This window comes from Melospiza melodia, chromosome 28, assembly GCF_035770615.1.
Source record: "Melospiza melodia melodia isolate bMelMel2 chromosome 28, bMelMel2.pri, whole genome shotgun sequence".
Lineage (NCBI taxonomy): Eukaryota > Metazoa > Chordata > Aves > Passeriformes > Passerellidae > Melospiza > Melospiza melodia.
The window spans coordinates 6,471,964-6,484,488 of record NC_086221.1 but is presented as its reverse complement, the minus strand read 5'-3'; the positions used below and the strand labels follow the sequence as shown (position 1 = coordinate 6,484,488).

General features: G+C 59.1%; 1 protein-coding gene across 1 annotated transcript in view; it reads right to left on the bottom strand.

Annotated features, from left to right (window-relative positions):
* The window catches only part of PLEKHA6 (pleckstrin homology domain containing A6), a 35,634-nt gene that overhangs the window by 4,152 nt on the left and 18,957 nt on the right, over nucleotides 1-12,525 (bottom strand). Inside the window, 11 exon segments of the mRNA XM_063178211.1 lie at nucleotides 584-672; nucleotides 770-896; nucleotides 4,031-4,170; nucleotides 4,281-4,392; nucleotides 6,013-6,108; nucleotides 6,355-6,504; nucleotides 7,026-7,106; nucleotides 7,369-7,437; nucleotides 9,046-9,126; nucleotides 11,386-11,439; nucleotides 12,043-12,129. Of these exon segments, the coding sequence (XP_063034281.1) occupies nucleotides 584-672; nucleotides 770-896; nucleotides 4,031-4,170; nucleotides 4,281-4,392; nucleotides 6,013-6,108; nucleotides 6,355-6,504; nucleotides 7,026-7,106; nucleotides 7,369-7,437; nucleotides 9,046-9,126; nucleotides 11,386-11,439; nucleotides 12,043-12,129 (1,086 nt within the window).

Sequence of the window (12,525 nt, the reverse complement as noted above, 5' to 3'; positions counted from 1 at the left end):
ATTTACACTTAATTCCCAGTACCCATCACCAATGTTAGACAGTGAGCTTCTATTGTAAATATAACACATTTATAATTACTTTCCAATACCCATCAGCTATGTTAGACAGTAAGCCTCTATTCTAAATATAACAAATGTACAATTACTTTCTAATACCCATCACCTGTGTTAGACAGTGCACTTCTACTCTAAACCAATCCCAAAGTGCCAACAGCACTGCAGAAAATGGAGAACAAGAAGAAGAAGAAGAAAGGCTGGACACACCCAAGTTCCTCTATCTTGTCCCCTGAACCCCCATACCAAAAACGCTAAAATCGACATTTTCACCCTGTGATTATTTTATTATTACCATTCAAACCTGTGTGGCTTTCAGGTCCTCATACAAAGCTGGTAACTTGCTCCCGGGATCAAAACCAAATCCCCAGGTGCTCTGGGCTGTGTGCCAGGGTCTCTGAGCCCCCTGACGGGATCCTGGGCAACTCTGGATGCGCAGAGTTCTGACAGTGGCTGGTGACACCTGGAGCCACCCTCCTGTCCCCAGGTTCCAGCATGGCCCCCCTCAGTGCCCCCAGCCCATCCGTACCCGAGAGCCGAGCCCGTTGGCCAGCCCGTTCCTCCTGGGCACCGCCTCCTCCTCCGCCGGAGATTTGGTCCTGGGGGGGACGATTCCCACTGTGGGGACACCACGAGACCGGGATGAGCCCTTGGGGAGCTGGGCGGGGTCCCAGTGCCATCCCCAGTGCCACCCCCGGGTGTCCCCATGCCGTACCCTTGTTGAGTGCCGCCTGTTTGTCACCGTCGTGCTCCGGGCGGGTCTGAGGGAGCCCCTCGGGCGCGGGGCCGGGGGGGCTGGGCCGGGGGGGCTCCTTCTTGCTCTGCTCCAGGCCTGGTTTGGGCTGTGCAGGGGGGAAAAGGTCCCCAGTGAGAGCCGGGCCTGCCTGGGGACATCCACTGCTCTTGGGGTGACAGATCAGGGACACACGGACAGGGGACACCCGCTGCTCTTGGGGTGACAGATCAGGGACACACAGGGGGACACCCACTGCTCTTGGGGTGACAGATCAGGGACACACAGGGGGACACCCACTGCTCTTGGGGTGACAGACAAGGGACACACAGGAGACACCTGCTGCTCTTGGGGTGACAGACAAGGGACACACAGGAGACACCTGCTGCTCTTGGGGTGACAGACCAGGGACACAAAGGTGACACCCGCTGCTCTTGGGGTGACAGACAGGGGACACACGGACAGGGGATACCTGCTGCTCTTGGGGTGATAGGGGACACAAAGGTAACACCTGCTGCTCTTGGGGTGACAGATCAAGGACACACAGGGGACACCCTCTTCTCTTGGGGTGACAGATCAGGGACACACGGACAGGGGACACCTGCTGCTCTTGGGGCGACAGATCAGGGACACACGGACAGGGGACACCCACTGCTCTTGGGGTGACAGACAGGGGACACACGGACAGGGGACACCCGCTGCTCTTGGGGTGACAGGGGACACACGGACAGGGGATACCTGCTGCTCTAGGGGTGACAAACAAAGGACACACAGACAGGGGACACCCACTGCTCTTGGGGTGACAGACCAGGGACACAAAGGTGACACCCGCTGCTCTTGGGGTGACAGACAGGGGACACACGGACAGGGGATGCCCACTGCCGTTGGGGTGACAGACAGACAGGGGACACCTGCTGCTCTTGGGGTGACAGATCAGGGACACACGGACAGCTTTGTCACTCCAGCTGCTCTTGGGGTGACAGCCAGACCATGGTCACGCTCCATGGACAGACAGTGGCCATGTGGGACCAGAGCACCCCAAAATCCAGTAAGGGCTGGGCACACACTGCTGTCCCCACAATGAGGGACAGGGTGACAATCCCTCCACAGCCTCTCCAGGAGCTGGGGACAGGGACATCGTGGCTCTGTGCTGGGCCCCCACTGCACCCCGTGCCCATGGGGTCACACAGGGCCAGCAGCGGGACATTTCTGGGGTCCTTCCCCTCTTGCATCCCATGAGAACTGCTGGGGTGACAGAGGGGTGGCACACCAGGGCCAGCGGCCCAGTGTGTCCCCCTAAATTCACCCTGACACCCCGGGATGACACAGCCACCACTGTGCTGGCACTGTGCCCCTTCCCAGCTCGGCACAGCCACTGCTGTTCCACGGCCACACAGCCCCACCCCTGGCCACGAGGACACTCGTGTCACCTGCGTCCCCACACACAGCCGAGGTGTCACCGGGAATTCCCAAATCCAGCTCTGCCCTGGAGCTGGGGCTCAGAGTGACACGGAAGGACAGTGACAGAGGCAGAGCAAAGCAGAGGGGACAACCAGGGACAACCAGGGACAACCAGGGACAACTTCTCCATGAAGAGGAGGACAAGGAGGAGGAGGAGGAGGGGACAATCCCTGTCCTGAGTGCACACAGGGTGTGGAGACCCTGGGGACACCAGGGGTGTGGCACGGCAGGACTCAGAGTTGTCCCTGCGCCAAGTGCCACCTCCACGCTGTCCCTGTGCCAAGTGCCACCTCCACTGTGCCAAGTGCCACCTCCACACTGTCCCTGTGGATTCGGGGTGGGCAGCTCCAGCTCCTGCCTCACCCCAGCGCCTTCCATGCCATGAGGAGGAGGAGGAGGAGGAAGAGGAGGGGACAATCCCTGTCCTGAGCGCGTACAGGGCATGGTGACCTGCTGGGGACACCAGGGGTGTGGCAGGGCAGGACACAGAGCGCCAAGTGCCACCTCCACGCTGTCCCTGTGGATTCGGGGTGGGCAGCTCCAGCTCCTGTCCCACCCCAGCGCCTTCCATGCCCCGAGGAGGAGGAGGAGGAGGAGGAGGAGGAGGAGGAGGAGGGGACAATCCCTGTCCCTGGTGACCTGCTGGGGACACCAGGGGTGTGGCAGGGCAGGACACAGAGCGCCAAGTGCCACCTCCACGCTGTCCCTGTGGATTCGGGGTGGGCAGCTCCAGCTCCTGCCTCACCCCAGCGCCTTCCATGCCCCGAGGAGGAGGAGGAGGAGGAGGAGGAAGGGGAGGCAGGGTTCGGTACCTGTCCCCGCTTGGCCTCTCCTTGGTGCCAGGAGGGCGAGGCGGGGTAGGGCCAGAGGCGGCTCTCGCTGGGGAGCGGAGGAACGGCCGGAGGAGCCTCCAGGGGCACGTAGGACTTGGGGAGGGGAGGTCGAGGCGGGCCCGGCTCCTGGGGCGGGCAGAGCGCGAGGCGTGAGAGCGGAGAAGGAACAGAGAGTTAGAAAAGAGAGAGAAACACACAGGAGCGTCCTGGAGGAAGGGATGGAGGAGAGGGAGTGACTCCAGAGGGTCCCTCTCGGCGCGCCACATCCTGCTGCTTGTCCCCTGTCACACACATCCTTTGGGAAAAATCCTTTCTTTAAGATTTCTCCCCCTGAGAAGCCGAGAGGCCTCAGGAACAAAATGCCAACGATGGTTATCTGCTGCTGTGGGATGCAACAGGTGCATCTGGGAATGGCTCATGTGGTTGTTTCTAATTAATGGCCAATCACAGTCAGCTTTGTTATCATTCTTTCTTATTCTATTCTTAGCTAGGCTTGTGATGAAATCCTTTCTTCTATTCTTTTAGTACAGTTTTAATATAATATATATCATAAATGTAACAATATTTATCACAATAATATAATATACATAATAATATAATAATATGTATCATAATATAATATATCAATATATAATAATATATATCATAAAATAATAAATCAAACCTTCTGAAATACGGAGTCAGCTCCTCGTCTCTTCCCTCATCCTAAGACCCCTGTGCCCACTGTCACACACAGACCCCAAAGTCACCAGGTGACACCAGGACCCGTCCGTGCCACCAAACCGGTGTCCCCAGGCAGAGCCACGAGGGGAGGCAGCTCCGTGGTGACAAAGAGGGGATCTCTTTGTCATCCCCCCCGGTGACAAAGAGGGGACACCCGGGGTCACTGACCTCACCAGGGCCGCCATTTCCCCCTGGTGACAAAGAGGGGACACCCGGGGTCACTGACCTCGCCAGGGCCGGGCTTGGTGGGCGATCCCTGGGAGCCGGAGATGAGGGAGAAGGGGCTCAGGGGGCTGGTGAGGCTGGCAGAGCTCAGCGGGCTGGCAGGGCTGTTGGAGCTGTACGTGCCCGAGGGGCCCAGGGCCGCTGCGGAGGAACGAGATAATTAAAGATAATTATAAGATAATAATTAAGGTTTTCACCCCGCTGAGCAGGAGCCCATCGGGGACACCCCCTGCACGGCCAGCCCCCCTCACCTCGGTGCTTGGCCGTGTCGGTGCCTCGGGAGGGGTTGTTCTTCCTCAGCCCCTCCATCACGTCCTGGATCCGCCAGATCTCCCTCTGGATCTGCCGGTTGAGCATCTCGTTCTGGATGGGGGAGAGGCAGAGCTCAGAGGGGTCCCAGGGCACCGGTGCCAACCCCAAACTGGGCAGAATCCGGCCCCAAACCCAACCACAGGAGCTGACTGGGGCCACATCCAGGGTTTTGTCCTGCTGGAGTCCCTGCATCTGCTCCCCAGAGCCCAGCAGGGCTGCGGTGCCTGTGGGGACTCTGGGCTGTCCCCCTCGATGGCACCCAGGTGGCCAAAGCTGGATGTGAGGGCTGGGCATGGAGAACCCGCGGGTGGGGGGACAGGGGGATTTCATCTCCTTGGGGACCCCAGGGGTGGCAGGGCACATGGGTGTCCAGGGACAGGGGACACACACACCTGGATGTCCAGGTTAAAGATGACAGGGGACACACATCCCTGGATGTCCAGGTTAAAGGGTGGCAGGTGACACACACACCTGGATGTCCAAGTTAAAGGTGACAGGGGGACAAACATCCTAGATGTCCAGGTTAGGAGTGACAGGGGACACACACACCTGGATGTCCAGGTTCAGGCGTGACAGGGGGACAAACATCCTGGATGTCCAGGTTAGGAGTGACAGGGGGACACACACACCTGGATGTCCAGGTTAAAGGGTGACAGGGATACACACACACCTGGATGTCCAGGTTAGGAGTGACAGTTGACACACAGACCTGGATGTCCAGGTTAAGGGTGACAGGGGGACACACACACCTGGATGTCCAGGTTTAGGGGTGACACACACACGTGTATGTCCAGGTTAGGAGTGACAGGGGACACACACACCTGGATGTCAGGTTAAGGGTGGCAGGGGACACACACACCTGGATGTCCAGGTTACGGGTGACAGGTGACCCTCTCACCTGGATGTCCAGGTTTAGGGGTGACACACACACCTGGATGTCCAGGTTCAGGCGTGACAGGGGGACAAACATCCTGGATGTCCAGGTTAGGAGTGACAGGGGGACACACACACCTGGATGTCCAGGTTTACGGGTGGCATGGGGACATAAACACCTGGATGTCCAGATTAAGGGTGACAGGTGACCCTCTCACCTGGATGCCCAGGTTTAGGAGTCACAGGTGACCCTCTCACCTGGATACCCAGGTTAAGGGTGACAGGTGACTCTCACCTGGATGTCCAGGTTTAGGGGTGACACACACACCTGGATGTCCAGGTTATGGGTGGAAGGGGACCCTCTCACCTGGATGTCAGGTTAAGGGTGGCAGGGAACACACACACACCTGGATGTCCAGGTTCAGGCGTGACAGGGACACACACACCTGAGTGTCCAGGTTAAAGGTGACAGGTGACACACAGACCTGGATGTCCAGGTTCAGGCGTGACAGGGGGACACACACACCTGGATGTCCAGGTTTAGGGGTGACACACACACATGTATGTCCAGGTTAGGAGTGACAGGGGACACACACACCTGGATGTCAGGTTAAGGGTGGCAGGGGACACACACACACCTGGATGTCCAGGTTCAGGCGTGACAGGGGGACACACACACCTGAGTGTCCAGGTTAAAGGTGACAGGTGACACACAGACCTGGATGTCCAGGTTCAGGCGTGACAGGGGGACACACACACCTGAGTGTCCAGGTTAAAGGTGACAGGTGACCCTCTCACCTGGATGTCCAGGTTGAGCTGCTCCCAGAGGTCGTCGTGCAGGGTGGACACCTCGCTCTCCAGGCTCTCGTACTCGGCCGTGCTGTTTGCCAGGGCCTGAGGGGACAGTGGGGGGACCAGGGGGGTCTTTGTCACCCAGCACAGCCCCCCGAGCTGGGGAGGGGGTGGCAGCAGAGGGGACAAGCCCTGAGGTGCCTGGGGCAGGGCAGAGACAGAACCAGGAGCTGAGGTGGCACCTGGAGGGTGACAAATTCGCTTTGTCCCCAGGCAGCCAAGGGGAATTCCCTGCTGTTTCCCAACCAGGAAGGGACAGAAGGGACAAAAGGGACCTGAATCCGTTACCGTGCTGGCCTGGGACAGCTCCACCCTGATGTTGATGAGCTGGTTCTGCAGCGATTCCTTCTTGTGCAGCAGCTTCTCCGGGTAGGCGGGCTGGCTCCCGAACATCTCCAGCTCCTGGTGGGTCCCCATCAGGGCACTCTCCAGGCTCTCCTGTGGGGACAGACGGAGCCACGAGGTCCTGGCTGCTCAATGACACACCCCCAGCTCAGAAATGTCCCCAAGCTGTGGCTGCCACATCCCTGGAAGGATCCAAAGCCAGGTTGGAGAACTTGGGATAGCGGTTCAAGGGTGGAATGAGAGGTTTTTAACGTCCCTTCAAGCCAGGGGTGGCAGGGGACCTGCTCACCCGGATCAGGGGTGGCAGGGGACATTCTGAGCTGGTTCAGGGGTGGCAGGGGACACACACACCTGGATGTCCACGTTAAGGAGTGACAGGTGACACTCCCACCTGGATGTCCAGGTTCAGGGTGACAGAGGACACACCTGGATGTCCAGGTTAAAGGTGACAGGGGACACACACACCTGAGTGTCCAGATTAAGGGTGACAGGTGACACACACACCTGGACGTCCAGGTTCACCCCAAGCCCTCCCATGGTGCCATCACTTCCTCACCACTCAGATGCCACCACCAGGTCCCCACGTGGCCACCTGAGGTGCCACCACCAGGTACCTTCTCAGCGCGGAGCTGCTGCACCAGCCTCTCCTGCTCCCGCAGCACCTTGTTCTGCTCGCAGAGCTTCCCCAGCAGCTTCTGCGCCGGCAGGGGGGAAGAGAAAGGGGGGAGAGCATGAGAATCCCACCGGGATGCAGCCAGGACTGATGGGATTTATGGGATTTATGGCCTTGGGGGGGCTTCCAAACTCCTGCTGTCATTGCAGGGATTTTGGGGTGACATGGGCACAAACTGGGAGATGGGAAAAGGCTGAAAATCAGGAAGATTTATCCCTGAGGGGCACAAAGTGACAGGAATACGAGGACAGGGGACACACAGAGGGGACAGGACTGGCTCTTACATCGGTGTCCTGCTCGCTGATCTTGTAGGGGTGCAGGGCGTCCCTGTAGGGCTCCGGGAACGGCGTCACCTGCAAGCAGAGCGTGGCATGAGCGTGGCTCTCCATGGGATGCCCAGGGAAGGGGAGGCAGCCCCCAGCCCCCTCTGCCCTCCCTGCGAGCCGGGAAAAGGAGGCCGGAGCCGAGCCCCGGAGCCACGGATGCTCCCCATCAACGGGGGACCACCGGGATGAAGCCACAGCCTCTCCCCTGCCCATTCCCAGCGGGAACGACGCAGGGAAAAAAGCTCCGCGCAAAGGAGTTCGAGGAGCTGCCTCGTGAATCATTAACCAGCAGCACCATTCCGGCGGCGGGGAGAAACAAAAGGCAGCGAGATTGAGCTGTAATTCCACCTCGGCGGGAGTGGGAGCACCGATAAAGCAGCAGCAGGGCCTGTTTACCCCCGCCCCGGCTCCTCCGTGAGTCATTTTCCTTTCCTGGAAATCTCAATTACTAATGGGACCTTCGGCAATTAGCTGCCTCGGGGAGCCGGAGATGAACGGCAGCAGATAGGCAGGAGGGGATGGGTATTGCTAGAAAGCGGAGAGGGCGCTTTGGAGCCGCTGAAAGCTCCGGGAGGATGCAAATGGATCCGGATCTGGGAAATGCCCGAGGGGATGGAGGCAGAGCCGGCCGGATCGGGATGAGGCGGCCTCGGGGCAGGGAGCCCGGCCAGGCGGAGCAGCATCCCCGGATTCACCCCGCAGCACATCCCTGCTGGCAGCAGATGCAAACCGGAGCCGTTTTGTTGGAAAATCCCATCCGGGAAGCGCCCAGGGCAGCACAACCCGGGCTGGGTGGCACCGGGGGGGCTCAAGCCATGTGTCACTGCCGGGATGTCCCAGCGCTGGGGACAGAAAGAACCTCCGCTAGGGGAGAAAGGCCGTTCATTGTCCCTGACTCAGGAATTATTCCGTGTGTTTAAGAGCTGCCTTCCTGTCACCCCACAACTGCTCCTTGAGAAATAAGGATGAACCAAGCCCTGCGTGTCCGGGGGCGGCTCTGTCCGACAGTCCCTGGGGTGGCTCTGTCCCCAAGGGTCCCCGGGACAGCTCCAAGAGTCCCCGGGTCTGGTTCTGTCCCCAAGAGTCCCCGGGGTTGACTCTGTCCCCAAGAGTCCTCCAGGGTGGCTCTGAGAGTCCCCGGGGCTGGGTCTGTCCCCAAAGGTCCCTGGGGTGGCTCTGTCCCCAAGGGTCCCCCGAGGCACCTCTGTCCCCAAAAGTCCCCTGGGACAGCTCCGTCTGAGAGTCCCTGGGACAGCTCCGTCCTCAAGAGTCCACGGGGCATCTCCGTCCCCAAGGGTCCCCAGGAGCATCTCTGTCCTCAAAAGTCCCCTGGGACAGCTCCGACAGTGCCCGGGGCTGGATGTGTCCCCAAGGGTCCCCGAGGGCATCTCCATGCCCACCTCGCGCTGCCCAGCACGAGGATTTGCCAGCTTGGGATGGCTCATGGATGGATCAGCAAAGCCTGGGATGGAGCAGCGAGGGCGAGAGCGGGATGTGCCGGACGCCGCGGCCGCTGCGCGAGTGGCGATGGCAGGAGGTGACCCCGGGTGGCAGGAGGTGAGCCCGGGTGGCAGGAGGTGACCCCGGGTGGCCGCCAGGCACGAGCCATGCGGGGCCCGGTGGCCGGAGCCTTACTTGCATGTAGAGCTGGGCCCTAGGGGAGGAGGTCTCCACCATCCTGTTCACCATAGTGATGAGGGTCTCGCTCTCGCTCATCTGCGGCACACAGGGAAGGAAAGGGCACAGGTCAGCGGGGACACGCGCCCGTGCCAGCGGTCACCGCTCCAGGAGCCGTCAGGATGCAAAGTGCCACCTCCTGAGGTGGCACAGGGGCTCCAGCTGTGGCCTTGCGCTGCTGTTGTTCCTTTTAGTGCACTTTTTTTGGGGGGAAAACACGGATAAAACTCAGAGCGGACGGCACAGACGGACATGAGCTCGGACAGGGACGGCAGCGGCGTGGCCCGGCACACAGACGGACACACGGACAGGTCCTGGCACTGCCCCATGGCTCTGTGCCCACACACGGCCCTGCTGGGTGCTGGGGAGGTGACAGACAGCTGGGGTTGGGGACAGCACTGTCCCCTTTCCCAGGTGGCACTGGGAATGGCATGGTCTGTGGGGTTGGGGACATCAGTGCCCCCTTTTCCAGGTGGCACTGGGAATGGCACATCCCCGCTGCCAGGCACAGTCTGTGGGGTTGGGGACATCAGCGTCCCCTTTTCCAGGTGGCACTGGGAATGGCATGGTCTGTGGGGTTGGGGACATCAGTGTCCCCTTTCCCAGGTGGCACTGGGAATGGCATGGTCTGTGGGGTTGGGGACATCAGTGTCCCCTTTCCCAGGTGGCACCGGGAATGGCACATCCCTGCTGTCTGTGCCACCCCACTGTCCCCACTCCACAGCTCCCTGGGTGCCAGGTGACAAAGCCACTCAAGCCACCAGCACCGGAGCTCATCCCAGAGCCCCAAGCCCCGAGCAGGGAAGCCCTGGGACGGCTGAAACCCCAAAGGTGACAACACTTTGTCACCAAACCCTGCTGGGGCGTGGGCGAGGAAGGAGAGCGCAAACAGAGCAGGAGGACGTTTGAAGAGAGGCCCTGACAGCGTCACTCCGAATTAACCTCTCCAGAGCCCGCGGCGAGAGCAGGAGGAGGAGATGCCAAACCTTTTTAGGGAGCGTTTTAAGGAGCCCTGCAGAGGCTGCGAGGCAGCACGGGGAGCTTTTATTGCAGCGGGAGCTCCTGGCCCCGCTCCAAGGTGGACGCGGATGGCGGCCATGGGGAGATTTGCGGCCAAATGGGATCGTGCAGGGAGCGGCTCCCTCCGTGCCAGCCTGGCTGCAGCTCCTGTGCCCGGCTGAGGCTTCAGGCGCTGCCTGGATGCGTCACTGGATCCCCCTCCCCGTGCTCCTGGCATGGAGTCGGTGCAGATTTCCTCCAAAAATCGCTGGTAAAAATCAGAGTTTTTCTCCAAAAGCACCATGCAAAATCATGGCTTTCGTTACAGGGTTTTCCTCCAAAAACCCCACTCAAAATCAGGGTTTTTCTCCAAAAACCACTGGCAAAATTAAGGTTTTCTTCCATAAACCACAGGCTAAATTAAGGTTTCCTCCAAAAACCACCATTACTGGCAAATCCAGGATTTTCCTCCATAGCCCTCTGTCAAAATCAGGGTTTTCCTCCAAAACCCCTGGCAAAATCACAGTTTTCCTCTAAGATTCTGCTCCAAAAACTCCATTCGAAATCAAAGTTTTTCCTCCAGGATTTTCTTCCAAAAACCGCATTCAAAATCATGGTTTTCCTTCCAGGGTTTTCCTCAATAAAACTCTAGCAAAACAAGGGTTTTCCTCTAGGAATTGCTGGCAAAATCAGGGTTTTCCTCCAAGATTTTCCTCCAAAAACCCCATTCAAAATCAGGGTTGCCCTCCAAAAACCCTGGCAAAACCAAGATTTTCCACCAAAAACCTCTCCAGAACCACCTGAGCACTGCTGGCTTTTGGTGCCCACCTTCACCAAACCTTTCACCCCTGAGGGGCCACCACATCACCACGACCACGTCCCCACTGGCCACCTGCCACCCCTTGGGCAAAGGGTGCCAACCTTGGGGACACCATGGCCACGCTGGCACCACGCAGGTGCCCAGCACCAACCTGGGGCGTTCCAGAGCTGCTGCACCCCCTGAGCTCCAGGAGAACCCCCAGAAATGCTGGAATGTGCCCCAAAACTCCCCCCAGAAAACCACACGGAGTTTTGGGGGGCCGATTTCCCTGCAGAGCGATGAGCGGCCCTACGGATGCAGAGGATGGAAGAAGCCAAACTAATAAAAAAATAATTTAAAAAAGAGACAACTGGTGCTGCTGGGATGCTGCTGGGATGCCAGTGAGGATGGATGGCAGCAGGGGAACAGGGACACAGGGCACACAGGAGAGGGGACGAGAAGCAGCCGGTGAGGTGAGGCTGGCAGCCAGCTCCGCCTACCTGCTGGTCCAAATATTCTAGGTTTCTTTGCAACTGAAGGTCTAAAAGTTCATCCTACCAGGAGCCAGCAGGCAAGAAACGAGCAGCAAAACACATAAAAGAAGAAGCAAAGCGGTTAGGGGGGAGCCTATGGAATGGCCCCCGGGCCTGGAATGCTGCTGGGAATGTGCCCTGCAGACTCTTGGGCATTTTATTTCTTATTTATTTTGTTATTCCTAGGGAGACCCTGCCTCTGGCTGCGGGGATGGATGGGCGGCATGGGCAGGCTGTGGTGAAATTCAGGCTTCTCCCTCCTCTGGCGGTCCCATCCCAGGGTTTTGGGATCTGTGGGGACCTCCTGGCGTCACCCTCCAGCTCCGGGAGGGGACAAGAGGCAGGAGAACAAAGCAGCTGTGGCCAGATGTGAGGAAGCAGAGCGGGAGAGGTTTGGACGCAGCCAGGGAGCACCCAAGGGTGTCCCACTGCTACAGAGGGACCTTCCTTTGGGAATGGCCGGGAGGGAGTGGAGACACCAATGGAAGGCCCAGCTCTGCCCCTGCAGTGCACTGGTTCCTCCTTGGCCACCGGAGTGAGGACCCCCCAAACTGCCCCACGTCCCCGGGGTGGGGTCTGTGTCCCCTGTCACAGTGTCACCCCCAGGGGACAGCAGGTACATACCATTTTGTCGTGGATGGTGGGGGACGCCGGGAAGTGGTAGGGGTACATCCCGGCCGGGACGGGCCGCCTGTCACCCAGGTAATCATACTGTGGAGAGAGGGGAGCCCAGCCCAAAATCAGGGACACGGGACACGAGGAGAAAGCGCAGGAGAGGAACTGGGGCAGCGCTCCCTGCCTGGGAGCACATCTTGGGCTCCCAAAAGTTTTCCTCCAAAAACTACTGGCAAATCTGGGATTTTCCTCCAAAACCTCATGGCAAAATCAGGGTTTTCCCCAAAAACCCCCTGGCAAAATCAGGGTTTTCCTCCAAGGTTTGCCTCCAAAAACCACTGACAAAATCACGGTTTTCCTCTAAAAGCTCCACATAATTTCGTCTAAGAACACCATATCCCATCGATCCCATCCAATCCCTTCCCACGGATCCCATCCCATCCCATGGATCCCATCCCCATGGATCCCATCCCATGGGTCCCATCCCATCCT